This window comes from Dipodomys merriami, unplaced genomic scaffold (assembly GCF_024711535.1).
Source record: "Dipodomys merriami isolate MVZ:Mamm:240054 unplaced genomic scaffold, mDipMer1.0.p SCAF_116, whole genome shotgun sequence".
NCBI classification, from domain to species: Eukaryota; Metazoa; Chordata; class Mammalia; order Rodentia; family Heteromyidae; genus Dipodomys; species Dipodomys merriami.
The window spans coordinates 1,114,630-1,140,742 of record NW_027202449.1 but is presented as its reverse complement, the minus strand read 5'-3'; the positions used below and the strand labels follow the sequence as shown (position 1 = coordinate 1,140,742).

The 26,113-nt window shown below is 62.8% G+C and overlaps 1 protein-coding gene across 1 annotated transcript in view; it reads left to right on the top strand.

Annotated features, from left to right (window-relative positions):
* The first annotated feature begins 3,463 nt into the window (after positions 1–3,463).
* Positions 3,464–26,113, top strand: part of LOC138822812 (uncharacterized) — a 302,929-nt gene continuing 280,279 nt past the window's right edge. The window contains exons 1-3 of the mRNA XM_070015737.1: positions 3,464–3,481; positions 4,231–4,851; positions 5,398–5,632. Coding sequence (XP_069871838.1) covers positions 3,464–3,481; positions 4,231–4,851; positions 5,398–5,632 — 874 coding nt within the window. The remainder of the gene's footprint in view (positions 3,482–4,230; positions 4,852–5,397; positions 5,633–26,113) is intronic.

Here is a 26,113-nt window from a genome sequence, read left to right as displayed (position 1 = left end):
CCTGCTGCCCGGGTCCGGCGTGCTGACTCCAGATGCAAGGCAGCCTGGGCGAGCGGGCATCGGCCGGCCTGTCCTCTCGGGGTGAGGCGGCCAGGGCCGTGGGGTCTGGAACTTAGGGAGCTTTCATCAGGGAGCACACAGGCCCTTTGATTTCTCTCCCGAGGCATGCCGGGAATGGGGGCCTGGGTCTAACATCCCGGCGGGTGAGCGCCTGCTTTTTGTACAACGGTAGTGGCTGTGCAGAGAAGTGAGCGGTAGTTAGACTTTCAAGTCTTAGCCAGGAACTACACATAAACAAACCGTCCCGGGCACCGATGAGGGCCAGATGCCGCAGGTACGGGGGGGGGGGGCTAGCTGGGGGCAGAGCCGTGCAGGGGGACACGGCCACGGGGCTCCTCTCCTCTCTCTTCCAGTCAGCTGAGCCTTGGGAGGCTCCCGCCCTGATACCCCAGCCTGCGCGCACGTCCTGGGCGCTACGGGGCAGGAGAGGCGCCTGTGGGGGCCGTGGGACCCCCGCGGGTGGGAGCCACCTGCCCCAGCGCCTCCCACGCTGACCCACAGACAGGCCCAGCGAGGTGTTCCCGGCTGAGCTCCCCTCCCGTTGTGTTCTGTCAGGATGGCCCGGGGGGAGGGGGGACAGAGAACCCCGAAGCTCAGGACTCAAGGAGAGGATGGGGCTGAAATCACTCCCACCACGTGAGCCCGCCGCAAGTGGACGCGGGGTCAGCGGCAGCCCAGACGCTCACGGCTGCGGCGGGTCTCGGGGCTCAGGCGCCCGCCGCCCGCGTTTGTGCCGGTGGTGAGCTGCGCACCGGGCAGCGGGGTTGGGCGCTGTGCTGCAGCCGGCCAGCAGGGCCGGCCCAGGGGCCGCCGCAGCCCCCCGACACCCCGTATTAAAGAGCGTGGAGAGCCGAGGAGGGCTGCGGCCGCCCCGTGCCGCGCCGCCCAGGGGACGGTTTGCTGCTGGCCCGTGCGTCACGGACGACGGCAGGGTTTCTCAGACGCTGCTCCGGAGCCTGCCCCGGCACTGTGTCCCCTCGAACCTCACGCAGGTGACAGCAGGCAAAGTGAGCATTGGGGGTGGCGGGCGGGCTGCCGCCTCCGGCTCCGCTCCCGGTTCAGAGCCCTCTGCTTTGACAAGCCTGTGCCAGGCCGCGGGGTGGGCCCACACGCGTGCACGGTGCGCGTTGGAGCAGTGCCCACGCGCTCTGCCGTCCTGAACGGGGCCGCCGAGCCGCTCTCCTCTGCCCCTCACAAAGTGGATGAGTATTGTGCCCCACTCGGTGCCAGGGGCTGGCAGTGGGCAGGGGTGCGGAGGGAGGGCACGCCAGGTCGCCCCTCCCCTGGCCTGGAGACCTCCTGGACACCCCCCCCCCCACCAAGGAGGACCTGAGGGGTCAGGACTCGAGCACAGGCTCATGGACGACAGTTGGGACATAACCGCGGTGCAAAGGTCACGGCCTAGAAAAATTCCATTCAGAGAAGCTCTAGAATGTTCTGTTTATTTACTTCCGGCGTTGGGCCCTGGGTTTGCTGGTGTTCTACCCCTTGAGCCGCAGGGCTTTTTTCTTTTTCTTTTTCTCTTATTGCTCTGGTTATTTTCCAGATGCGAGCTTAAGCTTTGTATCTTTTCGTGATTGAACCACAATCCCCCCCGCCTCCCACAGGGCAGGCATGAGCCGCCATACCTGATTGGCGTTAGAATTTTAACAGGCTGGCGCCAAAGTCCTCACAGAGCCCACGTCCCCTGTGCCTGGGCGAAACAGTCAGACACAGGCTGGTTCTTCTGTCAGAACCCTTCTGCCTAGGTGTAGAGGCCGTGAGCAGGTTCTGAACCCGTTGGTGACTCAGTTTCCCCTCTGTGAAAATGAAGCCGATACCACCCTAAGCTTCCTAGGTTGGGAAGGAAGGAGCTGTGGACAGGGAAGGCAGGATGAGCTCTCCAGGACAGCAGGTTCGGCACAGCCCCACCCCGCCCAAGAACGACACACACCTGCGCGTGTGTACATGCACGCATGCATGCGAGCACGCACACACACGTGTCCTCCCCATGCTCCCCCCCACGCTCCGTGGCCTTCCCGCTCCCCCCCCCCGGGCCCTCCTGCAAAGAAGGACCTCGCCACCATCTTTGTTTCTGTCTGGCCCATCACCTGTGGAGACAATGGAGGGGTTGGGGGGACGGTGAACCCCATCTTCCTATCCCTTGGGGAATCCCAAGCCCTGCCTGCTTCTTGGTTGCCAGGCTCCGGGCTCACAGCGCTGGGCAAGCTTTCTAAGGGAAGCTGAATACAGCAGGCCAGGGAGCGTGACAAGAGGCCCGGCTGCAGCCCCAGTCCCAGCCCACGAGAGCCACGCTGCGGCTTTGTCCTGCGCAGCCCCGCTGGGGGGACACAGCTGGGGGGGGCGCAGCCCCGCCGCAGCCTTTGTGTGGAGCCAAAGGGGAGGAGGGCCGAGGGCTCTCCCCAGCTCTCCAAATGCACACGCACCGTCCAGGGTTTTCTAAATGACAGCACCTGTTAATTGTCGGGTTAGGTATGACCTATTAAACATTTACCGCCCATTTCCTGTACATGTCTGGCGAGGCCAGCAGGAAATTCAGAACAAATTAAACAGCAGCTGCCATCCCTCATGCTCTCGCGGTCCCTCCCTGGCCCTGTGCGGGGCTTGTAAAGCACGAGGGCAGATCTATCGGGGACAGGCCGGTTCCATCAAGGAAGTGTCCCCCCATCCCCTGCCAACCAGGCCCCATAAAGTTAAATTGGCCAGTGCGTGTCCCCCCCCAGCCTCCGCCCACATGGCCGGCCGTATATCTGAGGGGGCTCCTGCGTCCCACAGCCCACTCGCCTCCTCCACAGCCCCCCTCCCTGCCGTTCCCACACCATTTCACATGTGGTCCGAGAGGGGCACTTCCTGCCGTTATAAAAAGCAAAAGCAAGACCCCGGCAAAAACAGCCTGCGCGCAGAACACCCAAGTCGACAGTGTGAGAGGGGCCTAATCTGTTCCATATGACAGCCAGCAGTGGTCCACAGGGGCAGCTGAACCCGGGGCAGGGCTCACTCAGAACAGCCCCCCTCCCCGCCCCTCCCGCTCCCCGCCTCAGGTGGACCCTTCAAAACAGGAGCAGGGTACCCCGGGGGAGCAGCCTGGCCTTTACACCGCTGGTGTTGGGTCAAGCGGCCTACTATGCATGGCTCTGCCTCCACTTGGAAAATAAACGCTCGGAAGCATTAATGCAAATGCAATATAAACACGCCAGCTCAACCTTTCCCCACTCCCTGGTGTGCTGGCTCAGTCCTCGACGTGGTGGTTCAGCGTGATGGAAGAACCAGATGGGTCTCCAGATCAGGGGCTCCGAGGCTCTGCCACGGAAACAGACAGCCGCTCCCCAGGATGTGGGGGCAACAGAGCCCCCGGGAGCGGGGTGCACGGGGACCGGCAGGGGCCTCCCTGCTCTGCGGCACAATGACAAATGTCACCTCGGTCAGAGAAGGGTGAGCCGCTCCAGAGGGTCAGATTTGAAGACCTAACTGGGAGAGCAGATGTCTGTGCTGACCACACTCGGAGGGAGTGTTTCGTGTTTCCGTGGCTTCCCTCTGGGGCTGGGGTCGGGTTCGCACGGTCCTCGCGCCTCCCAGATTCAGTCCCCGCCGCCGATGGCCAGCAGGGAAGACCGACCCCCTTTCCCAGCCCTAACCTGCTTATCTACCCTGGCCACATCCAAAATAGAACCTCCACTTCCTGTTTCCTACTTCCTGCTTCCTGCTCCCGAGTTCCATAAACCATTCTCCTTGAAAGGTGCTAAAAATGGAAAGGACAAGATGAAAGGGCCGGTGGGAAGATTTATTCCAGCCCATAAAAGTGTCTGCAGAGAGCGCGCCCTGCAGACGGGATTGTCACTTCTGCTCTAACTTCTCGGCTCCCCTCCTCGCCGAGCTGAATTTTGTCCATAATTCCATTAAAACCGACCAGGCTAACCATTTGTGGGCTGGTTGTTTTGGATGGCTTGACAAATTAGCATAGTAAATTTTGGGTGTCTTAAGTACTAAATTAGGTCATTTGTTTAATGAGCCAGTCCACTGCCCAGAGTTTGACCCCAGCCCAGGAGGGCCAGTTCACGGGGAGTTCCGAAGCAGAGAGGCCTGGCCTCCCTCATCTGTCCTTGGCTTCTAGAAAAACCACTCCAAGTGAAGGCTGGGAAGCAGAGTTCAACCTGAACCTCCATTTGTCAGGGAGCCAAGGAAAGGGGCAAAGTAGGTTCTGCTGCTTCACATTCTTTCCCATTCTCGCCTCTGTTTCTACCGTTATCACTACCTCCACCACCACTACCTCTACCACCACCACGTCCACCACCACCACCACCTCCACCACCACCACCACCACCTCCACCACTACCTCTACCACCACCATGTCCACCACCACCACCACCACCACCTCCACCTCCACCACCTCCACCACCACCACCTCCTCCACCACCACCACGTCCACCACCACCACCACCTCCACCACCACCACCTCCACCACCACCACCACGTCCACCACCACCACCACGTCCACCACCACCACCACCTCCACCACCACCACCACCACCTCTACCACTACCTCTACCACCACCACGTCCACCACCACCACCACCTCCACCACCACCACCACCACCTCCACCACTACCTCTACCACCACCATGTCCACCACCACCACCACCACCACCTCCACCTCCACCACCTCCACCACCACCACCTCCTCCACCACCACCACGTCCACCACCACCACCACCTCCACCACCACCACCTCCACCACCACCACCACGTCCACCACCACCACCACGTCCACCACCACCACCACCTCCACCACCACCACCACCACCTCCACCACTACCTCTACCACCACCACGTCCACCACCACCACCACCTCCACCACCACCACCTCCACCACCACCTCCACCACCACCACCACCACCACCTCCACCACCACCACCTCTACCACCACCACGTCCACCACCACCACGTCCACCACCACCACCACCACCACCACCACCTCCACCACCACCACCACTACCTCCACCACTACCTCTACCACCACCATGTCCACCTCCACCACCACCACCACCTCCACCTCCACCACCTCCACCACCACCACCACCACCACGTCCACCACCTCCACCACCACCTCCACCACCACCACCACCACCACCACCTCCACCACCACCACCACCACCACCACCACCTCCACCACCACCACCTCTACCACCACCACCACCTCCACCACCACCTCCACCACCACCACCTCCACCACCACCACCACCTCCACCACCACCACCACCTCCACCACCACCACCACCACCACCACCACTACCTCCACCACCACCACCACTACCTCCACCACTACCTCTACCACCACCATGTCCACCTCCACCACCACCACCACCACCACCACCTCCACCACCTCCACCACCACCACCACCACCACGTCCACCACCACCACCACCACCACTACCTCCACCACCACCACCTCCACCACCACCACCACCTCCACCACCACCACCTCCACCACCACCACCACCTCCACCACCACCTCCACCACCACCACCACCTCCACCACCACCACCTCTACCACCACCACGTCCACCACCACCACGTCCACCACCACCACTACCTCCACCACCACCACCACGCTCGCCCACCGACTGTCTTGAGCCTTTACCAGGTCCTATGAAGGAATGTGCTGTTTTGCTTGCTTTGTCTCTTCTGGCCCTCTCAGTAACCCCACGAAGCAGGGCCTTCACCAGCCTCATTTTCCAGATGAAAATAAATCTTAGGGATCCCGGCTTTCCCCAGAGCACACTCAGCCACGCATCCATTTGTCAAGTATCCACTGAGCATGCGCGGGACGCCAAACACCGGAGGCACAGAGCAGGCCAAGCCGTAGCTGCCGCTTCTGACGGCGCCAGCAGCCAGATGAACAATCATGCATATTAATAAATGTAATATAACTCGAGAGTTACTGTAATTCAGGCAAAAGTACACCTGGGGCACAAAGGAAATCCACCTTCTGTCTAAAGTGTTCCCTGAATTATCATATCAACCGCAACTTTTCCAAATGGCAGCCACTCGGTACCGGCTTTCCGCCCACAAGCAACCCCGGCCGGCGTGCACACGTGTGGTCTGCCCGTCCACGGATCCGCATGCTCGCTGCTCTTCAGACACACGTGGCCCTGGGAGGGAGCTGATGCTTGCAGTCATGTCTAGGAGGGGCCCTGAGGTCGGCCCTCACTCCTCTCTGTGGAGGAAGACAACAGAGGTAAGGTATAAAAGCAGGCATTTGGGGCGGGCACCACTACCAAATTCACTTGTGATCACAGTGCAAAGCACAGAGTCTGCTAAGTTCCCACCATCGGGCTTACACGCGCCATCTTCTCTTCTGCAGCTCCTTGAGCCTGGCTACCACCAGTGCCGGAAGAGCCCGGTGTGGCCCTCCCTCCCCTTGCGGCTGCCCCGCAGCTCCTAGTGACACGGGGTCAGCCTCAGGGCCCAGGGCCTGCTGGGTCACGCCACAGACCGCCAGCAGCCATGGCCGCCTGTGCCCGAAGGGGCCCTCTGGTGGGTTGGGGGCGGAGGGCTGCTTTCACACACAGCACCTGCGCACTGGTGGCCACCACTGTCCCCAAAGGAAGAACCGAACCCTGGCTGGCGCGCCCCGGATTCCCAAGGTGGGCCTGGGGAAAGGAGGTGAGTTGGGCCCCACCGGGGGCCCCCACCAGACCCTGCAGCAGCCAGCGGCGGGCCCCGCCTCGGCCGGCCATGTCCTTTGGCCTTCTCCCTGCTTCTTGGATTTTCTGGAGAAAGTCAGCCTGCCCGCCCTGCCCCCGCAAACAAAAACCCCATTCTCCACGCTGAGGCCGGGCCCAGGCAGGGAGGCCAGCTGCCTCCGCCCCGGCAGCCTGTCAGCTTTCCATTAGGCCAGGGAAACACCACAGGAAATGAGTCCAGGAAAGGAAGGCTGTGATTTCTTTTTTAATTTCAAATACCAGATTTATTATTATTTTCTTTAAGTGACAGTCTCCCAGCCGTGCCAGGCTGTGGAGGAATGTGAAAAATGCACCCTGCGAAGCGGAGGAGGTCCAGCTGGATCCTTTAATTGTGTCTAATGAAGCCCGAGGGGGCCTGGCGGGGCTGGCCCGGCTGCCAGGACCTGGCGTGGCGGACCTTGGGTGAGACGCGGAACTTCCCGGACTTACTTCCCCAGGAACCGCTGCTCTGCCTCTTCTCTGCCAGCCAGTCACAGAGCTCCACGGAGGGGAGCTCATTCTCTTGGTCGGATACGGAGGCCAATATTATTAGGCACATTTTACAGAGGGGGAAACTGAGGCATGGAGAGTACAGCATGCATCCTGGGCCCCAGCCGAGCCACAGGAGATTAACGGCAAAGGCCCGGCCGACACCGGGCAGGCCGGTGAAGCAAGTGCTGCAGACTCACGGGGCTCCATTTTCCCGGGAACGCTCTCCCAGGCCTGCCCAGGTGATTGGGCCGCTCACATGGCGGTCAAACCCACCGCAGCCCCAGTGCGACGGGGCCACAGGAAGGCCATCACAGGGGCCAGCCAGGACTCGGCAGGCCAGGGCCACCGTCTGCGGCTGCTTCTGCTAGAACGAGTTACTCGGCTTTGGGGGAGCAGCTTAAGTTGACAGAGAAGGGGAGCAGGAGGAGCGGATCACTCACACACACCTGTCTCTGGGAACACGGCCTCCCTGGGTTCCGCGTCCGTGGTCGCGTATGGCCTTGTGGCCTCCATATTGACGCAGAGTTATCAAACAGCTCACGGTGTGTTCTGTAGTTTACCTGGTAGGCCATGAGGCATCTGCATCCTACAGCACCCGAGTCCTGTCTCTGTCCTACAGGCTGTGATCTGTGCCACCCACCCCCCAGCCTCCCTCCTCCAGCCCCGGGCCCCACGGGCTCATCTGTGTCTCCGCAGCTGAGCCTTCTCCGAGCGGCCTGGCGCGCCCTTCAGCCCGGCTTCCTTCCCAGGGCACCGCTCTACGGCGGCACAGCCTGTTTCTCCACGCTGAGTACACCCATCTGTACGAGGGACCGGAGATCATTGATGTGCTCACTCACCGGAGGGAGTGTTCAAGGCTGCCCCAAAGATCCCGGCAGGTTTTTGTGCCAACACAAGTTCCAGCTCTGTCTGGGTAAACACCGGGGCCGTGGTTGCTGGGTCGCAAGCTGAGTGAATGGTTTGTCCCTGCATATGACCACGCCGTCTCCCCGTGATACCACTGCTCTGCGGGTGACAATGACACGGGCGGAGGAGGGGCTGGTGCCGGGCCACACTGGAGGCAGGAGAGGCCACCAGCGGCAGGTGCCCCTGTGTGAGGTGTGAGAGTTCCTGCAACCTTCCTGGTGGGGGCGGGGGGCGGCGGGCGCGGGGGGCGGGAGGGGCGGGGGGCGGTGGGCACAGGGGTCGGCGGGCACGGGGGTCGGCAGGCGCGGGGGTCGGCAGGGGCGGGGGGCGGGGGGCGCGGGGGTCGGCGGGCATGGGGTCAGCGGGGGGCGGGGGGCGGCAGGCATGGGGCCGGGCCCTGGGGGTCTCGGTTCTCCCCACGGCCCTGTGGGGATGGAGCCATCCATCCCCACATCCATCCCCACATCCATCCCCACATCCATCCCTACATCCATCCCCACATCCATCCCCACACCCTCCGCTTAAACTCCGGCCACGACCAGTTCAACTATTTGGACCTGAGCAGGTGGCTGTGTCCTGCTGGCCTCTCCCTGGGGGGGCGGGGGGGCCCTGGGGACGAAGCCACGCTGGTCAGCCTGAGTGAATGTTTCTTATTTCGCATTTGCAAATAAAAATACTCCACAATCCAAGGGCAACACCTAGGGTGTCACTGGAGCTGCTCCTGCCAGGCCGGGCAGACAAGCCCTGCTGGCCGCACACCACAGCCCCTGGGCGCCGGCCAGGGTGTCGGGCACAAGAAAGGAGGCTGCCTGTGCCCAGGCAGACCTGGGACCCGGCCTCGAGCCTCCGAGGCCCCGAGGACCCCAGGCTAGTCTGTCTCGAGGGGCTGCACTGGGGGGACGGGTGCCACTCGCCTAGTATTATCACCTTATTGGAATGAGCAACTATTGCGTGCTTACTCCACGCGTGGGGGACTCCGTCTCCTTCAGCATCTCTGTGCTCCTGGACACAGCGGGGCTGATGGCCGAGCCAGAGGTCACTCGCTCAAATCCAGGTTCCCTTCACTCTTCCGGTCAGAGGCCAAGAGCAGTAACCATGAGCCCACTGCGTGCCAAACACCCCCGGAGAGCGACCGTTGGAGCCCGAGAACTCGGGGAGGTGGGTTTTGTTCAGGGGCACACTGCTGAGGAAGAGGAGGCAGGGGAGGGGCCTGAGCGGCCTCTACCGGAGGTCTAGAGTACGAGGGCTCACCCCCCCCCCAGGCCTTGTCCATGGAACAAAAGGCCTGTGTCCGCGTCCGCAGCACGTGGCCTGGCCAGTCCTGGGGCATTGGCTGTGCCATCGACCCTGCTACTGTGCCAGCCCCGCGCCACCCGCCGCCTGGGACCCATCCTCACCAGCCTCTGCTCTGAGCAGTGAACACCTCTGGGGTTCTGGACCCGGAGTCAGGTCCCAGGACAGCCAGCAAGGCACGGCGCTTTAGACGATATGAATGTCACCATGAAATAAAAGCCCGCGTTGCCCAGGCACACACGGGCATGCGCCGTGCGGGGAGGCTGAGCTCAGACAGAGCTGCCCTGTGCGCAGACCGCAGTGGGCGATTTCACCAGAGCCTGGATGGAGCTGACGGACTTCCACCCGCATCTCCTGGAGCCCCCAGAATGGGCTGACCCTCTCTTTCAAGAGGCTCCAAACGGTCCCCACTCTGCGTTCCTCCTCCTTGAGGCCCAGGGAACCCGGGGCCTCCGTAGAGACAGCCAAGACCATTTCATGAGGAGAAATGGGGCCTTTACTCCCAACGCAGCTTCTGCCAGGGGGTGAGCGGAGGCAGGTCGAAGACAGATCGCTCACGGGACTGTCAGAGCCCGGCTTGACTTTCCTCCCCGGGGGCAGCGCGGGAGGGCGGGCTGGGCTCTCCCGGCAGGGCCCAAGCTCCCGAGTGAAGTGCTGACGTGGTAATCCGGCCCGAGGGGCCGGGCCCGGCTGGACATTTTGTCCCCGCTGTCAGAACACCCGGGCTCTGGAGCAGATGGAGTGGTGTTGGCAGTTGTAAAAGGCTCCCGCCCACCGGGGACAAATAGGTTAACGGGAGGGTTGGCGCCGCGCATGTCATAAAAACCCTCCAGGCCTGTCATGTTCCGATAAATCTTGGTTTTGTAACGGAGCAGCCTCGGGTTTCACAGGTGAGCCTGGGAGCCGGGGTGGGGGCTGTGGGGTGGGGGTGGGACAGAGGAAGCTTTACCCCTCCTCCCGCAGGAAATGCAGCCTGCCGGAGGAGCCCTGCCATCGGCCCTTCCAAGCCCGCGCTGTGAAGAAGCCAGGCTCACCCCAGCTCCCAGCCAGAGCTCCATGAACGCTGGTGGGTGAATTTCCTTGGCTGGGCCCCTGAACCCCAGGCCTGCTCACCGGGAGGGGCTGAGACCCCCAGGCTCTGCTGGGGAAGTGCTGGGCACCTGCTGGTAACTGACCTGCCCAGAGGGGGCGCCTCTGAGTCGCTTGTCCCCCACAGCGCGGGGGTGGGGAGACACATGAGGTACCAGGCCACCACCCACCGGCGTGCCCCCCATCTCTGGGATGGGTGGAGCTCAAACCCATCTTGAACGACCAGCACCCAGCTGCTTTGGTGCTGGTCTGATGCAAGTCCTGATGCTGAAGCCCTGAGCGGCGTGGGGGGGTGGGGGGAGGGTGGCCTCGTGGTGGCGGAGTGTCTCTACAGGGAGACTCCAGAGGGGATGCAGCGAGGACCCGAGAGCCAGGGGCTGTCTGGAGCCACACAGAGGCCCTCACTGGGCCCATTAAAATATGAACAGAAAGCTCAGCACCAATGGTTCATGCCTATAATCCCATCTACCTCGGAGGCCAAGGTCTGGAGTATCAAGGTTTGAGGCCAACTTAGGCAGAAAACTTGACAAGACCCCTTCTCAACCAAGAGCCGGGTTGGGGGACGGGGGCCACCTGCCTGTCATCCCAGCTGTGACACAAGGCCCAGCCCAGGCAGCTGGCACCAGCCCATGCCTGGGTAGGAACTGAGAGGCTCTCTCAAAAAGAGCACAGGGCTGGAGGCGCAGCTCTGTGGTCAGGGTGTCTGCGAAGCAAGTGCAAGGCCCGGAGTTCAAACCCCAGTATTACCCGAACCAGACATAACAAAAAGACATGAGTGAGTGCGCAAGCCAGAAGGGCACGCCCACGGCCCGCGGGGGGGCAGCGGTTCTGTGCCCGGCCGGGCCTGCTCGCCGCGGGCCTCCCGGCCACCACCCCACACTCATAAGAGGGCAGCAGGCTCCACGTCTCCCAGAGGACCGCGCAACGATCCCAGGAGGAAATGGAAGTCCGCTGCGTGGCCTAGTGCTGCCTGTTTGTAAATCCTCCATAAACACTAAGAGCAGCAATGAGAAGGAAGAGCCGCCCCGCTCCCACGCGGCCAGCGAGGGTGGCAGGGCCCGTAGCTGTGCCTGGGCTTCCGGGCAGAAGGGAGTCGAGGGTTCAGGTGACAAGCAGGCTTCGGCACGGTGAGCAGCAGCCTCCGTTCACGGCGAGCTCGCGGGCAGGGCTCCAGGCTGTCAGAGCCAGGAGTCCTTGGGGTGATTCATGAAAGCAGAGGACGCCCGATCGCCCCGGCCCAGCAGCGTACATCTCCCCAAAGATGGTGGAGGGCAGCCGCCTCCCTGGCTGGGCCAGAGCCCTGGATGGCTGGGCCCCCAGGACAGGCGGCCGCCACAGCTCGCCTGCAGACAGGGCGGGGGCGCGGGGAGGATGGCGAGGGTGCGCACCAGGCCTCGGGGCCGGGGGCTGTGGAGGGCCCCGGCTCTATCGCCTGGTGTCTGAGAACGTGGGCGAGTCTCTTGGCGTCTCTTTGTTTGTAAGTGGGGGTGGCGAGGGATCCTTCCCGGGGTCATGTGAGGATCAGCTGAGCTGGGGAGGGGGCACAGTTGCATGAATGCCAGCTGGTCTTCCTCTACAGCTGCGCCCAGGGGCCCAGCTGGGCCTGGTGGCCATGTCCACAGCCAGAAGTGCTGGCTTCACACCCCACTGCCTCCTGCTGGTCTGAACTGGGAGTTCAAAGGCTCAAGGTCCTTTCAGGACTCTGCATTTTGCTCCTGGGCCTCCCACGCCCCCAGCACATGGCCGCCATTTGTTGGCACTGCCCAGGTGGCAAGGACAAATGCTCCCTCCTACGGCCAAGCGCCCAGGAGAGGGCCCACACCGGGACCTCGCTCCCGGGATGGAGATGCCCTCTGTGCCCGTCTCGGCCACCCCCCTCTTGCTTGTGTCTCGAGAAGCCCGTTCAGCCCTGGGGTCTGCACAGAGATCGGGGCTCTGAGTTCAGACACCAGAGCAGGGTGACAAAGAGACAGGGACCCTGGCTGGGAAGGGGGAGGGGGCCCTTAATGGCTCCAGCAGATGCTGCAGGGGGCGGGGCCAGAGGTGGCCCCCTGCTCACCCGCAGATAACCTCTGACCCCCTCTCTCAGCGGGCCGGCCAGAGGGGCCTAGCCCTGGGGAGGCCAATAAATGCTTGGGCAGCGCCCCCAGATCCTGCCTCCTGCCTCAGAGAAGCGGTCACACTTCTTTCAGGAACTTTTTGCTAATCCAGCAGGAGGCTGTGCTTCGCGGGGATGGAGACAGTCTGGCTTCTTTGTGGGGTTCTGTTCTCTCAGCCACACAACCCCCTCCTGGGTGTGAGCCGCAGTGCCACGGGTGTACAGGCCACCTGGGGCCAGGTGGGAGGGGGACCGATGGGCACCGACGCCAAGGGCCAACCCCAGGGCCCGCAGAGCAGCTCTGGGCCTGCTCCGGGAAGGATTCCTGATGGGAGCAGTGTTCACATGACAGCGTGACTTGTGCATTCTCTAGGCCTCCTACACACAGCCCCGCCACCTCCCTAGGGGTGCGGATCTGGGACATTTGTGTAAGCATATAGCTATGCACGTGTAAGTAAGTACATGTCCTTACACACACACATCTGCATGGACATGTAACTCACGTAAACCATACACACATGCAGTATGCTCTCACATCATACTGTCCATTTGGAATGGTGATCATTCCATGTTGCCAGAGGAAGACACCAGATTCTTTTTCATGGCTACAAACTATTTCCTTGCATGGGAAGTTCATCATCTAATCTAGGCACTACAAGTCACTATATATCATCTAACTATAGATGCTACAGATCATTGTATGCATCTACCTATAGACACTATGAATCATTGCATGCCATGTAACTAGAAACACTATGGCTCATTATATAAATCTACATGCAGACACTATAGATTACTATATTCATCTAACTATAGATGCTACAGATCATCATATAGATCTAACTATAGACGCTATGGATCATTGTATGCATCTAACTATAGGTGCTGTGGATCATTGTATACCATGTAACTGTAGACACTATAGATCATCCATACCATGTAACTGAAGACACTATAGATCATCCATACCATGTAACTGTAGACACTATAGATCATCCATACCACGTAACTGTAGACGCTATGGATCACTGCGCGTCTGACCCATAAACCTGTGTGGCAGGCTGCTGCCCCTGCTGCGGCCATTGAGGACCCTGGTCCCTCTGGTCTCTGCTTCTCTCTCCTGAGGCGACTGGGAGCCTTCGCTGGGAGGCACCGCTGGGGCCCCACGCCCAGCTGGGGGAAGTTGGAGTCCCGTGGGCACCCAGCTTCCCTGTGCCTGGGGAGGCTCTGTAGTGGGGGCCCGGGCCCTCACGGGGGAGGCCAGCGGAGCCTGCACATGGGCACTGCGTGTGGCCAGCAGGGCCTGTGGGGGAGAGCGGGGGTCTGCGGAGGGGCTGTCCTCTGACCTCCCTCGATGAATCAGCTCCTCACCCCCAGGGATGTGAGGCACAGGGGCACGGGCAGGAGCCCGAGGCCCGGCCTGCCGTGCCAGAGCCAAGCTCCAGCCCTGCCTTTACAAACGGGGACCCCTGGGTGGGGGCCTGTGGGCTTGATGTGGGGACAGCCCCAGCCTCGCGGGCCCGGGTCACATCTGAGATGAGACAGGCACGGTGGGGGAGGGGTGTTCGTCTTCGTCGCCGCTGCCCGTGTCCCGGCCTGCAGAGGGGGGCCCCACATGCCTGTTCCCTGCCCAGGGGCCCCCGTGGGCACCACTGGGGTTCAGAGAATGGAAACGGCCAGCAGGGTCACCTCTGTCCCCCCCAGGCATACGAGGGGTCATTCCCACCCGTGAAGGCCCCGCCATCTCGGCTGCTGGGCACGGATCCCGTGTGCTGTGGGAATCTGGCCCAGAGGCAGGGGCTGGGGCCGGCATGGCCTGTGACCCCTCCCCAGCCCCCCCCCCAGCACGCACAGGGACCAATGAAATGAGCCACTCGTTCCGGAAGCCAGGAGGCCCCGCAGCATCGGGGATGGCAGGGGCTCCTTTGCCCCAGGACTGGTGCACAGATCTCCGTCTGCCTGACGGGCCCGGGTCCCGCTGGCCTTGCCGTGACCTCGGCAAACGGAGCAGAGAGGACGTCATCGCGCCCTCACCCACTGAACTCTCTGAAATGACAAAGTGACAGCGCCGCCTGACCTCTGCAGAAGGCTCAGAGACCAGAAAACGACCCACGCCCAGCGGCGGCAGGAGCCGCTGGCGGCGGCTACACAGAGAGCGGGGCAAGGCCTTCCTGAGAGGGGCTTCTCCCGCGGGGCAGGAAGGCGGGGGCTCGGTCGACAGGCCCCTCGCGAGGGCAGGAAACGGCCAGCGGAGTCTAGACGCGTTATCTCTGGGCGCGGGCACCGGCCCACACTCATCCATCGTCCCCCCGTGGACTTCCTGCCTCAGGATTTACGCCAGTGACTTCACCCGCTGCAATCCCGGCCCGCGGCTCCCTGTTCAGTTCTCAGGAATGCAGGCCCCGATAACAAGTCTAGACAGCCAGAGGTGGAGATGGGGGAGGAGGATGGCCACCATGGGCTCCGGGGGGGCCCCGAAGACCGGAGCCCGGAGCCAGGCTAGGGTGGGAGCCCCAGGGTCACCAATGCTTCCTCCTGGGCCACAGGACACAGGCAGGACAGAGACGCCAAGGCCCCTGACCCGCCCAGCTCCACCCCACCTCTGAGGTCCACACCCCAGAGGCCCAGCCGCCCCGCAGGGCAGAGCGGGGTGGAGCTGCCGGTGTGTGACGGGGCCCTGTGAGATCGTCCCAGGCAGGGTCAGGCCCGCACCCGGGTCCCATCTGCACCCGGCCTGGGCCGCCTGGAGACAGGCCACGGCTCCCACAGTCCATCTGTGAGGCTGCAGCGGGCAAGGCCCACACGGGGAAGGCGCACCGTCATGACCTCTCACCTCTGGTCCTCCCCACTCACATGACCTCTCACCTCTGGTCCTCACCACTCCTGATGGGTGCTTGGGCCTGAGCTCCACAGCTTGCCAGGGCCTGGGTGTGGGCATGGGGCACACACACCACTCAGCTTCTCCGTGCCTCGGTTTGCCCGTGCACTGGGGCGGGAGAGGGTGGACAGGAATGACCGTTGCTCACAGGAACATACAGTTCTCTGGCTGGACCCAGCATCGCCCGGCATCGGGAGCCAGGTGGACTAAGAGCTATGAGGCCAGGCAGTGCACTGCCACTGCCCAGCAGGCCAAGCCTGAGCGCACAGGGAGCGGGCGGCTGCCCAGGACCGAGCCTGAGCCAGCATGGGCCATCCTGCCGGCGCTCTGCACCGTCCCACAATGCCTCAGGTTGAAGGTGTTCATTGCGTCCAGTGAGCTGGGCATGGAGAGGGCATCTGAGTCCCGTGGAGTGACTGGGGTCACCCCAGGCCCAGTGCCCAGTGCTGGAGCGTCCAGGGCAGACACGGGGCCCTGCCCCTCACCAGGGCATCCAGGGCAGACACGGAGCCCTGCCCCTCACCGGGGCGTCCAGGGCAGACACGGGGCTCTGCCCCCTCACTGGAGGTCCAGGGCAGACACGGGGCCCTGCCCCTCACCGGGGCGTGCAGGGCACACAAGGGGCCCTGCACTGCCCATTGGGAAGCTCCCACTCAAGGGCAAAGCCAGTCTGGAACCAGCCCGCTGGGGGCTCTGGGACTCAGAGCGCCTGCACGCATGCCCTGATACCTTCACACCCAAGACCTCAGCCCAGAGACGTGGAGGAGGGCTGCTCAGCACCACAGAAGGGAGGGGCTGCAGCTCTGGGCTCAGCTGGGGGGCATGTCATCCCCCATTCTAGGTCTGGTGCCCCCCAGGGTTGTGGCCACCCGGTCACCCCTTGACCACGGTGTCCAGCTCAACCTTGGCCTTGTCCAAGTGCAGCTGGTGTCAGAGCTGACGCAGCGCGAGTGTGGACGGCTCCAAGGCCTCGATGCCACAAATTCTGGCTGTGCAGCACAGAGGCGGCTTCGTGGGGCGGCGGGGGGGGGGGGGCAGAGGCCGGGCAGACAAGATCTTGTCACTTTCTGGATACATCGGTCACTTATCACTGCGGCCTTCAAAGCCCCGCGCGAGGAGCCAGCTATTTTTCATAAATAAATGAGGTCAAGGGCTGATAACAATCAATGCATCTGAAACAACGCTGTGTTCCTGGGGCGGCTCTCCAGCGGAAACGCGCGGCCTGGCGGGGACTTTGAACCGTTCACAACAACACAAAGCTTTGTTTTTCCACCCCGAGCAAATGGAAACACTCACAACTGGGCAAAAACAAATCTCACGGAGAGGCCGGCATCTCTCAGCCTGAGGGAGCAAGAGAGCGGTTCGCGGGCATCTGGAGGTCCCCAGCTCTGGGGCGGCTGCCGAGGGCAGCAGGTGCCATGGAGCGTGGAGGTGGATGAACTCTAGGGTGATGTGGGCCACGCCGGGGGGGCTGGGTCCACCTTCTGCTACCGCCTTTTATCGAGATGGCCTCCTCTGGGAACCTCAGTTTACCTGTCTGCCAAAGGAGACGACACGGCCTTTTGTGCAGGGGGTTGGGGTGGGTAAGGGGCTCACACGGTGCTGCCCATGTCAGTATTCCTGCCGTGGAAATCGGTGGTGCCGGGGCCCTTTGGGGGCCTAGCACCGCTAAGCTAGCAGCCTTGGGGGGGGGGCATCATTCCCGCCACTTTCTCAGGTCACCCATGGGAGTTCCGAGCCACTTGGTCTGTGGGTCAGAATGCCCCCGGGCCCTGGGGATGGCTGAGGGTGGTTCTCAGATGCTGGCACATGTGAAGAGCCAGTGAGCACAGGCATGAAAGGAGCCGGGGTTTCCGGTGGGCACTGCCCCTGGCCTTGGCCTCGGAGAGGCTGCAAAGCCTGGAAAACAGACTCTTCCCTCAACCCGAAGAGATTCCAGGACCCGGAGAGAATGGTCATGGCCTGTGGAGACGTGGTGAGGGCTTGGCGTGGGTTTTTCGGGAAATTCTTTTCATCCTCCCCGATGCCCCCATCATTTTTCTGGAGGCAAAAATAAATACCGACATCCTCGCTTGTGTCAAAGTGACGGGTGTGTACACTATTAGCGTGAAACGTTACGCCCCAAAGCCAAGCTAGACAACCAAACAAAACCTCACTGTCGGAGAGTGCGTGCGTCCGGTATTTCAAGCAAGACGGTTCAAAGCTATTTTTGTAACGTGAGTCTAAGTGGATAATGTAAGAGCTCAGGGAGCCGAGGAATGAATGCATTTCTGTTTGCAGTTTGAAAATCAATCACAGACTTGGACGTCCTGGGAGAATTCAGGCACAAGACAATCGCTGTCATTGAAGCCAGCGGCTGCGGCCTTGCACTGAGGCGGGTGGTGGGCCATGGGTGGGGAGGCGCATTGCCACAGGCCACGCCCAGCCGCGGTGGACACGCCCATCCAGAGCCACCACCCACTGCTGGTACAGAGCTGGGCTCAGAGGCTCTTTCTGAGTCTAAAGCTATGACACACACCCCACACCCCCCGAGGAAGTCTCTCTTGTGTCTACCAGGAGGCCAGGAGCCTCCTTGCGCGGCCTCCTCCCCCTCGCCTGGCCTCTCCGGCGTGCTCTTGAGAGGTGGGGGAGAGCGGAGCTGGCAGGCACCCCTCTGGGAAGCCACTGCGGCTGCGGGGCTGCGCTGAGGTCTGACAAGCCGGGGGGTGGTCTTTCTTCACCCCAGGTTCAAGTCCCTTCTCTCCCTTAGCAGCCTCCGGCTGGGCACAGACCCCTGTGGGCATGATGCTTCTGTGACGCTGCTCCCTGAGCCCAGAGACTCCGGGGAGAAGCCGGTGCAGAGCCAGGACTTTGGGAGCGGACTTTGGAACTTTCCACCAAAGCTGTTAGATCGGGGGGGGGGGCGGGGGGCAAGGGACGTGGAGCCCCGAGGCGCCTGCTGGACCCCGCTCAGCCTCTAGAGCTCCTACTTCATCCGGGCATGCCCCCAGGGGCCCGCACCGCCCTCACCACTGCATCAAGCAGCCGGGGTCCGGGTGAGGCACAGGGCAGGGGCGCGTGGACTCCGGTCGGCTTGCCCCGTTCTGAGGCCAAGACCCCGAGCGCCGTGGGGACTTGGAGAACGGCCGCAGCCCATCATACTCCACAGCCGGCGCTGCCGGGAAGAGCTGGGTCAGACACCCGAGACCCCGCCGCCCGGCCGGACCACGCTTACACCTGAAGAACAATCCTCACCAACGGGAGCTCAGGTCCCTGCCAGACCGGTGCGGCCACACGCAGATGGGGGGGGCACGCCTGGCCAGCGGGGCCGCATGGACACCCGTGGGCTTGCCGCTCCACCCCTGCATGCCGATAGGGTGTCACAGACAGGGCTGCAAGTCAGCCTGGGGGGGGATGATAACCACGGTGCCAGGGGAGGAAAGGGCTCTGACACAGAACCAGGAGGAGAGACCAAGCCCGCCTGGCCACGGCCATGCCAGTCGCCAGCAGCCAAGCCTGGAGCAGCTGGAGGAGGCGGGCTGCAGGCAGGCACAGTAGCGCAAGCCTGTAGTCAGTCTCAGCTACTTGGGAAGTCAAGATCGGGAGGATCACAGCTCCTGGCCGGTCCAGGCGAAAGGGGACCCCAGCTCAAGGAAGTATCCACGATGGAGCATGCCTGTCATCCCTGCTACGTGGGAGGAAGGAGTAAAGAATCGGGGTCCAGAGAGGCTATCTGAACAGTAAAGCCAAAAATGCTGGAAGTACAGAACCTGCTCAGCAAGCGGGAAGGCTCTCAGGCAGACCCCCAGCACTGCCACAAAACATAAATCATACACAGCCATGCTCGGCAAAGCAGCGGAGAGTGGCCGGCTGGGGGGGGGGGGGGGAGTCAGGTTGGTGTGAGGACCACGGCCAAGATGTCTGCACTGAAAACGCCACCGGCGCCCGGCTTTATGCGGGAGGTGAATTGTCTCAGTAAGAGAATTATGAAAAAAAAGCTTTTGGTCCGAAGTAAACCGACGCTTCCCATGAAAGACGCGCTGCGATTTATTTGGGCCATGAACGCCCCTCCACGCGCTCTGCCATCGCAGAGGGAGCATTTTATTCTCTTGTAGTGGTCTGATTGAAAAGAAACACAGTGAGTCACTCCCCAGCCCGGGGCACGCCTCCCAGCCCGCTCTCCCCACGGCGCCGTGCACCGCCCCGAGCCTGAGCCGGGCGGCCACCGCACGGAGGAGACCCTCGCTGTCCACGGGGAAGGGAGGACCGGACAGCTGTCTGCACAGCCCGTGGCAGGCTCGGCAGGGACGGGACACAGTGGCAGGCTCGGCAGGGACGGGACACAGTGGCAGGCTCGGCAGGGACGGGACACAGTGGCAGGCTCGGCAGGGACGGGACACAGTGGCAGGCCGGCGGTGCGCATGGTCCTGGCTTCCCCATCCTGTCTACCTGCTCATCCTGCTCCCGAAGACAGGCCCTGCCCCGCTGCTGTCCTGCGCAGACCCACGCGGAGCCCCTCCCAGGGTCTGCCTGCCGCCCCGCTCCCACCATCGCTGCCGTGGTTCTCCATCGCGTCCCACCGCAGGCCCGGGACAGTGACCACGGTGTCCCGTGTCCCTGCTGGGCACCGGCGGCCAGCTGGGGACCCGGGAGGACCCATCACCGCCCATCGGCGACCACACTTGCACACCCTCTGCCCTGCCAGGCCGGCATCGCGGAAGGTGCTGAGCAGGGGGGCACGGCGCCAAAGACAGCCTGCTGGAATGTTCCGGGGAACAGGTCCCCGGTGTAGAGGCTCTGGCTCTCTCCTGGACCCGTCCTGTGCCCCTGAGCCCGCTGCCCACGTGTTCTCCCGTCCCCTCTGCAAATGCAGGTGTGGCTCTTCTCATCTCTGAGGAAACTGAGGCTTGGGCAGGAAGTGACACCGGCTGCGAGGGGCAAAGCCAGCAGGGAGGTCCACAAAGATATATAGCCCTTGGGACATACATAGCTATAGACATAGATATGCCAAAAGAATATTCAGATTTAGAGAAGCGCTGCAAGTAATCCCCTCCTCTCTGCTCCGGAGATGGGGAAACTGAGGCTCAGAGTGTTGAGGCGAAGTCTCTGTATCTACACCTCCAGCCAGGTGTCCTGTCTTGTCTTTTGGGGCTGATGGCTTCTGCTTCCCTTTGAGATGTGGCAGGAAGACAAAGTGGTTGGGGGAAGCAGCCGCCATTCTGCGCTCTATTCACAGGAGGGCTCCGTAGAGGAAGCCGGGCAGCACACTCACACTTGGGAGGCCACGGCTCCCTTCCCTTCCCTCCCCCCTCCTCCCCTCCCCCGCCCCTCCCCTCCCCTCACACTCACCCTCCTGGAGGCAAGGGGCCAGCTCTAATGATAAAACATTTCCTGAGAACTTTCCACTCGCTCTGAAACACTTCTAATTATGTCTGGAGTCTTTCCTTCCTAGCCCACAGGATGAGCAGAACGCCCGACTCAGGAGTTTTCTATCTGGTGCAGCCTGGAGCTGTTCCAGGGGCTGTGGGGGGGCGGGTGAGCCCGACGCACCTGCCATGTCCGGTGACAGGGGAAGGCCGGCCTGCCTTGGGCGGAGGCCCTCAGCCGGGCGTGGCCCGAGCACCTGCTGTTCTCACGGTGTCCAGGAGGGGCAGGGGACAGGCTCTCTGGCACCATCGCCTGTGCCGTGCAGTGACAGCTTCTCGGTCAGGAGCACCAGGGGTCTGGGCCAGCGTGCTGTGTCCCCGCCCAGCTTCTCAGCCCACCAGAGCCCCCAGCTGTGCAGTGCGCTCCCCAGAACTTAGCTCATACACGCTCCCCAGAACTTAGCTCACACACGCGTCGCGGGCCCGCATCGCCACGCAGTCCCCCGCCCACAATGTCTGCGGTCACGTAGACCTCACATCACGCTAACCACACAGGAAGCACCAGAGGAGGGAGGCCCCGGCCGGCCTGGGCCTCAGGGGTCACCAGCCACTGCGCTCCACCATTTGGCCCTGGGCCCTCCAAGCCTGTTTCCACATCTGCCACACCGCACACAAGGCTCCCCCGAGATTCTCTTTGGATGCATGGAGCACACGGGGCATCTCCAGGTCCCACACGGTGCGGAGGGTGGTACACCTGCTCATCCCAGCCTTCCGCTAAGAAGGAACAGACACCGGGAGACAGGGTCTGTGGGAAAGACCTATTGAACATTCTAGAACACTGAGCCCTAAAAACCCGTGTTGCCCCCACTCCACACCCCACCTCGTGTTCTTCCTGTGGAGTCAGGCCTGGGAAGCACTCACAGCCCCTCTGGTCAGTCAAGGGTCAATTCCCAGTGCTGGTCCATGCCACAGTGCCCTGCCCGCCCCCACCCAGGACTGACTTCCAGACACACTGCCAACAAGTGGGGACATGAGGGGTCGGGATAGCGCTGACCCGCCCTCTATCCCTCTGTCCTCTTCCCTCACACTAGCTGACCTACGGGCGCTGGCTGCCCACCTGGTTTTAAGGGAACCATGAAGTTCTTGCTCTTCCTAAGCCTTCTAGCACTCGGCAAGCACCTAGGTTCCAGGACTCGGACCCTGAAGTTCAGTGGCCGGCTCTGAGCCTGGCCTGGAGCCATGGGGACTGAGCCACACAGACGACCCGGACCCCCCCACAGATGTAATAACTACCTGCCACCCACCAGCAGTGCAACCGCTCAGGTTACCTCACTCCCCTGGCCTCGGTTTCTCTCTCTGTGACATGGGGACAATTTCACAGAATAAGGCCTGCTCCATTGACTAACTAGGAAAATGGGACAGATGGGACAGTCACTCACCATAGCACGTGGCCGATAGCACAGAATTGAGCGATGATGGTGACTACCCTCAAATCACCACCACCACCAGCAGCAGCAGCAGCAGCAGCAGCAGCAGCAGCAGCAGCAGCAGCACCACCACCACCACCACCACCACCACCACCACCACCACCATCTCTCTCGACACTTTGCTGAACCAAAGCCTCCTTCTTATGCCCTTCACTGAAGACTCTGTTTGGAGCTTGCAGAGAAGCAAGGCAAGGCTCAGCAGCCTTGGGGACGGGCTCCGACCTCAGCCAGGCCAGGGCGAAGAGGCGCTGCTGGGTGCAGGCCGGCGTGCTCTGATCAGAGCTGCTGTGAGGGCTGGAGCAGGACGACTGATTTCAGCAGCCCCGCCCTCCTGTCCCCACGAAGGAGAACCCCAAGGCGGCTGGTGCTTCACTCACAAGCCTCGATCCCACGTTTCCAGTTCTCAGAGTAATGGAGAGCAGACACCCATGCGCGAGAGCGAGCCATCTGTGAGCCGACAGCCGGGGGCCTGGACTGGGCACGCGCTCTGCGTTCACACACTCCACGTGGCAAGGAGTCACACCAAGGCTGAAGCTAACCGCCACCGAGGCTCACACGGCCCACGGCGTGTTTGGGACCTGGATCCTTCTGGGAAGAGACAGGCAGAGCAGCCACTTGCTTAGGAGTCACCGCAGACCCTAGCCACACACTGCCAAGAGTGACCTGAGCTCGTGCCTCAGGTGGCTTCTCGGGGGTTGGGGGGCAGGCGGGGAGGGAGCAGATGGAGGGGGAGCCCCCATCACACACACTCCTGGGGACTGGGAGCCAGGGGCCAAGGCTGTGACCACAGGCCCGCCCCGTGGGGCTGCAGGCGGATCCCAGTGTCTCCTTTCTCTCTGGGAGCCTCGGTGTTTCTGATGCCCGCACAGCCTGACTCTTGCAGTCCCGGAGGACCGTGTGCTGATCTTGAGTGGGCAGAAATGTCTGTGACTGGGCCCTCGGTTCTGCAGCGACCGGCTCAGGTCCTGCTGGGAGGAGGCCACGGGGGGGGGGTCACCCCCGCCCTGGCCCGCCCTGGCCCACCAGATCACAGTGCGCGTGCGTGGTAGATGGCCGGGTGTGGAGTGATCTCGGGCATCCTGGCTGATGCACCGCAGCCGTGAGTGCCGTTGCCGCCTGGGTCACGCTCCACGGGGGCCCCAGCTTGGCGAGCTCCTGCGCTCTGGGGGTCCAAAGGCAGCAGATGTGGCGCCACCGCTCTGCCACCGCACTGCCCCCTGGCCCTGGCCTGTCCACTCCTAGTGGCCGCCCCGCCGGAGGACACAACTGCTCTGTGACCGCACGTCTGAGCAAGCCAGGCCTGGCGTGGGCCCCAGTCACCTTCCCCGTGTCCCTGTCCACGCCTGGGCCCCGGTGGCACACCCCCAGCCAGATGGGCCGCAGGCCCAGATTTATGGCTTTGTTGTTGCCGTGTTTTGGAGTTTTTGCAGCCCGGGGCTCCCTGGAATCCAAGCGCCTTCTCTGGGACATTTCGGGCAGGCGGGAGGAAACATCCAAAATGCTGGGAACATCCGGTGTGGAGCGTCTCCCGGCCCAGGTACGCCGCCTTTTGTTTGTGGCCAGAGGGAGGAGGAAACTGATAAAGGCCGGGGGCGGGGGAGGGCCAGCGCGGCACCCTGCGCCCGCCATGACACATGTCCCCAGCTTCCTGAGCTAAACAGCCGTGGCCATGGGCCTCTGATGTGGAGCCAGCACGGCCGGCGAGAACCCTCACAATCAGCCCCCACCGGGCCGCGCACAGTGCTGACTCTGCACCGAGCGGCTCGGCCTCGCCAGCAGGTCCGGAGAGCGTTGCCCACGTAGGAAACAAGGCCTCATTGTCCTGCGGCCGCCCCTCCCCCGACCCCCCCCCCCCCCCGCCCTCCCAGAATCCTCTGGGCTGTGGTTCTCTGGTGAGATTAGGCCTGGGGTGGGAGGGGGCTGGGCGGGAGGGGAAAAGGGCAGAGAGAGCTGGAGCGAGGGGGAGACACAGCAGCCGCCATGTTTGTGAGCGTGTTTAAAGACAGGCCCAGCATCTACGCGGTAAACAGTGACCGAGACTCAGGGTGGCCGGGATCCATCCGTACCGCACCGTCAACCTGGGGCTTGGTGGCTCGGTTTTCCTTCGGATCATTCTGAGTGGTCAGAAATCTCCCAAGAGCATCTAAGAAACAGGGACCAAAAAAAAGTTGCCTCAATCTAGAAAGAGCCAGGGGAAAATGGTGCTGCAGAGGAGCTAGTATGTAAATTCTGCCCGCCGTGTTGGGGTGGCGGCAGGCAGGCAGGGTGATGTCAACGCACCGGGCTCTGGGACTGCCCCCCACCCCTGTGGAGGTCCAGGGAGCCAGGAAGGGCACGGAGGCAGAGACCAGGGCCTGGGTGGCTGGCACCAGGCGTGGAGAAGGGCTGGAGCCAGTGTTCCCTCGCTCTGTCCCTCATGAGGTCTGCCCGTGGTGGGCGGTGGATGGACGGGGACGCTCCGTCCCAAGGAGGGACACCGATGGCCACACGGGAACACAGCGCAGTGCCCTCACCTCGGAGAAGCAAATGTGACCTGATGCGCCCCCCCCCCCGGACCCAGGCCTCCAAACCCATCCAGGAAGCTCTGTGACTGGCCTCTTGCTCTCTAGCTCCGCGTTTTACTATGTCCAGCACGGCAGATGCAAAAAGAAAAAATATGCTGCCGTTACTGACGGGCGCCACATGGAGACGCCGCAAAGCCCGGCGCCGTTCACCGGTCGCGCTCTGGGACGAGAGAGGTCCCGGGTGACAGGTCCCGTGGGGCTGAGTGGGCACCGGGCAGCTGGGGTACACAGCCACGTGTGGCCATGGGGGTGGTCGGTGCGGGGCCAGCGCGTCCCCCTCCCCCCAGCACGCACACACATGTGGCCTCCTGACTGACCCAAGTCACCCACGGGCTGCGACGGGAAACACGCCACCGTTCCACCTGGCAGAGGAGGGGACGGAGGGGACACGGCCCCCAGCTCGGAGGCTGCTCCTCCCGAGAGATCCTTTTCCACGCAATCGCCGCACGGGCCCACGCTCCTCCCGAAACATCCTTTTCCACCGGCCCGCGCAGCCGTGCGAGGCTCCGGAAGCCCAGCTGCACCCCAGCCACCATCAGAGGCACAACGCGGGGCACAGATGCCCACGGAGGCCGAGCCTCCCCCCCCATCCCGAGGAGAGACGGGGCCTTGGGGAGCCCTGGCCACGCCGCCCCGCACGGCAGGTGAGGAGACGCAGACCCTCGCCCATGCGGACAGAAGCCACGCTGCAAACACAGGAGCGCAGAGAGGCGCTGTAGCAGTGGCCTGTGGCGGCCGCCCGTCGCAGCAGCCCCGGGGCTCGCCGGGAACACCCCGCACTCATCTCGCAGACACAGGCCAGCGGGGCGCGGACGAGACACACAGGGCGGGGGGCGGTCTTAACCCTGTAGAGAAGCCCACCCTGGGAATGGCCCCCCACGGAGCTCCCCCCCACCTCCATGCCCCCTCCTGCCTCTCACAGGCTCCTGCACATGCCAGTCAGAGTTGAGAACAGGAGCCCCGCCCACCTCTACCTCTGTGCAGACAGCACCCCACAAAGGGCTCCCACTGCGCCCCAGGACCTCTCTCAGCAGACTCCACTCGCCACTGATGCACGAGACAGGTGTCCATCTCTTCAGCTGGACCGGGGAGCCCAGAGCACAGCACCCAGCCAGTGGAGCCCCTCCTGTCTCCTGCCTGTCCTTGGCTCCATCTCTTCCAACATGCCTGCCAGATTCC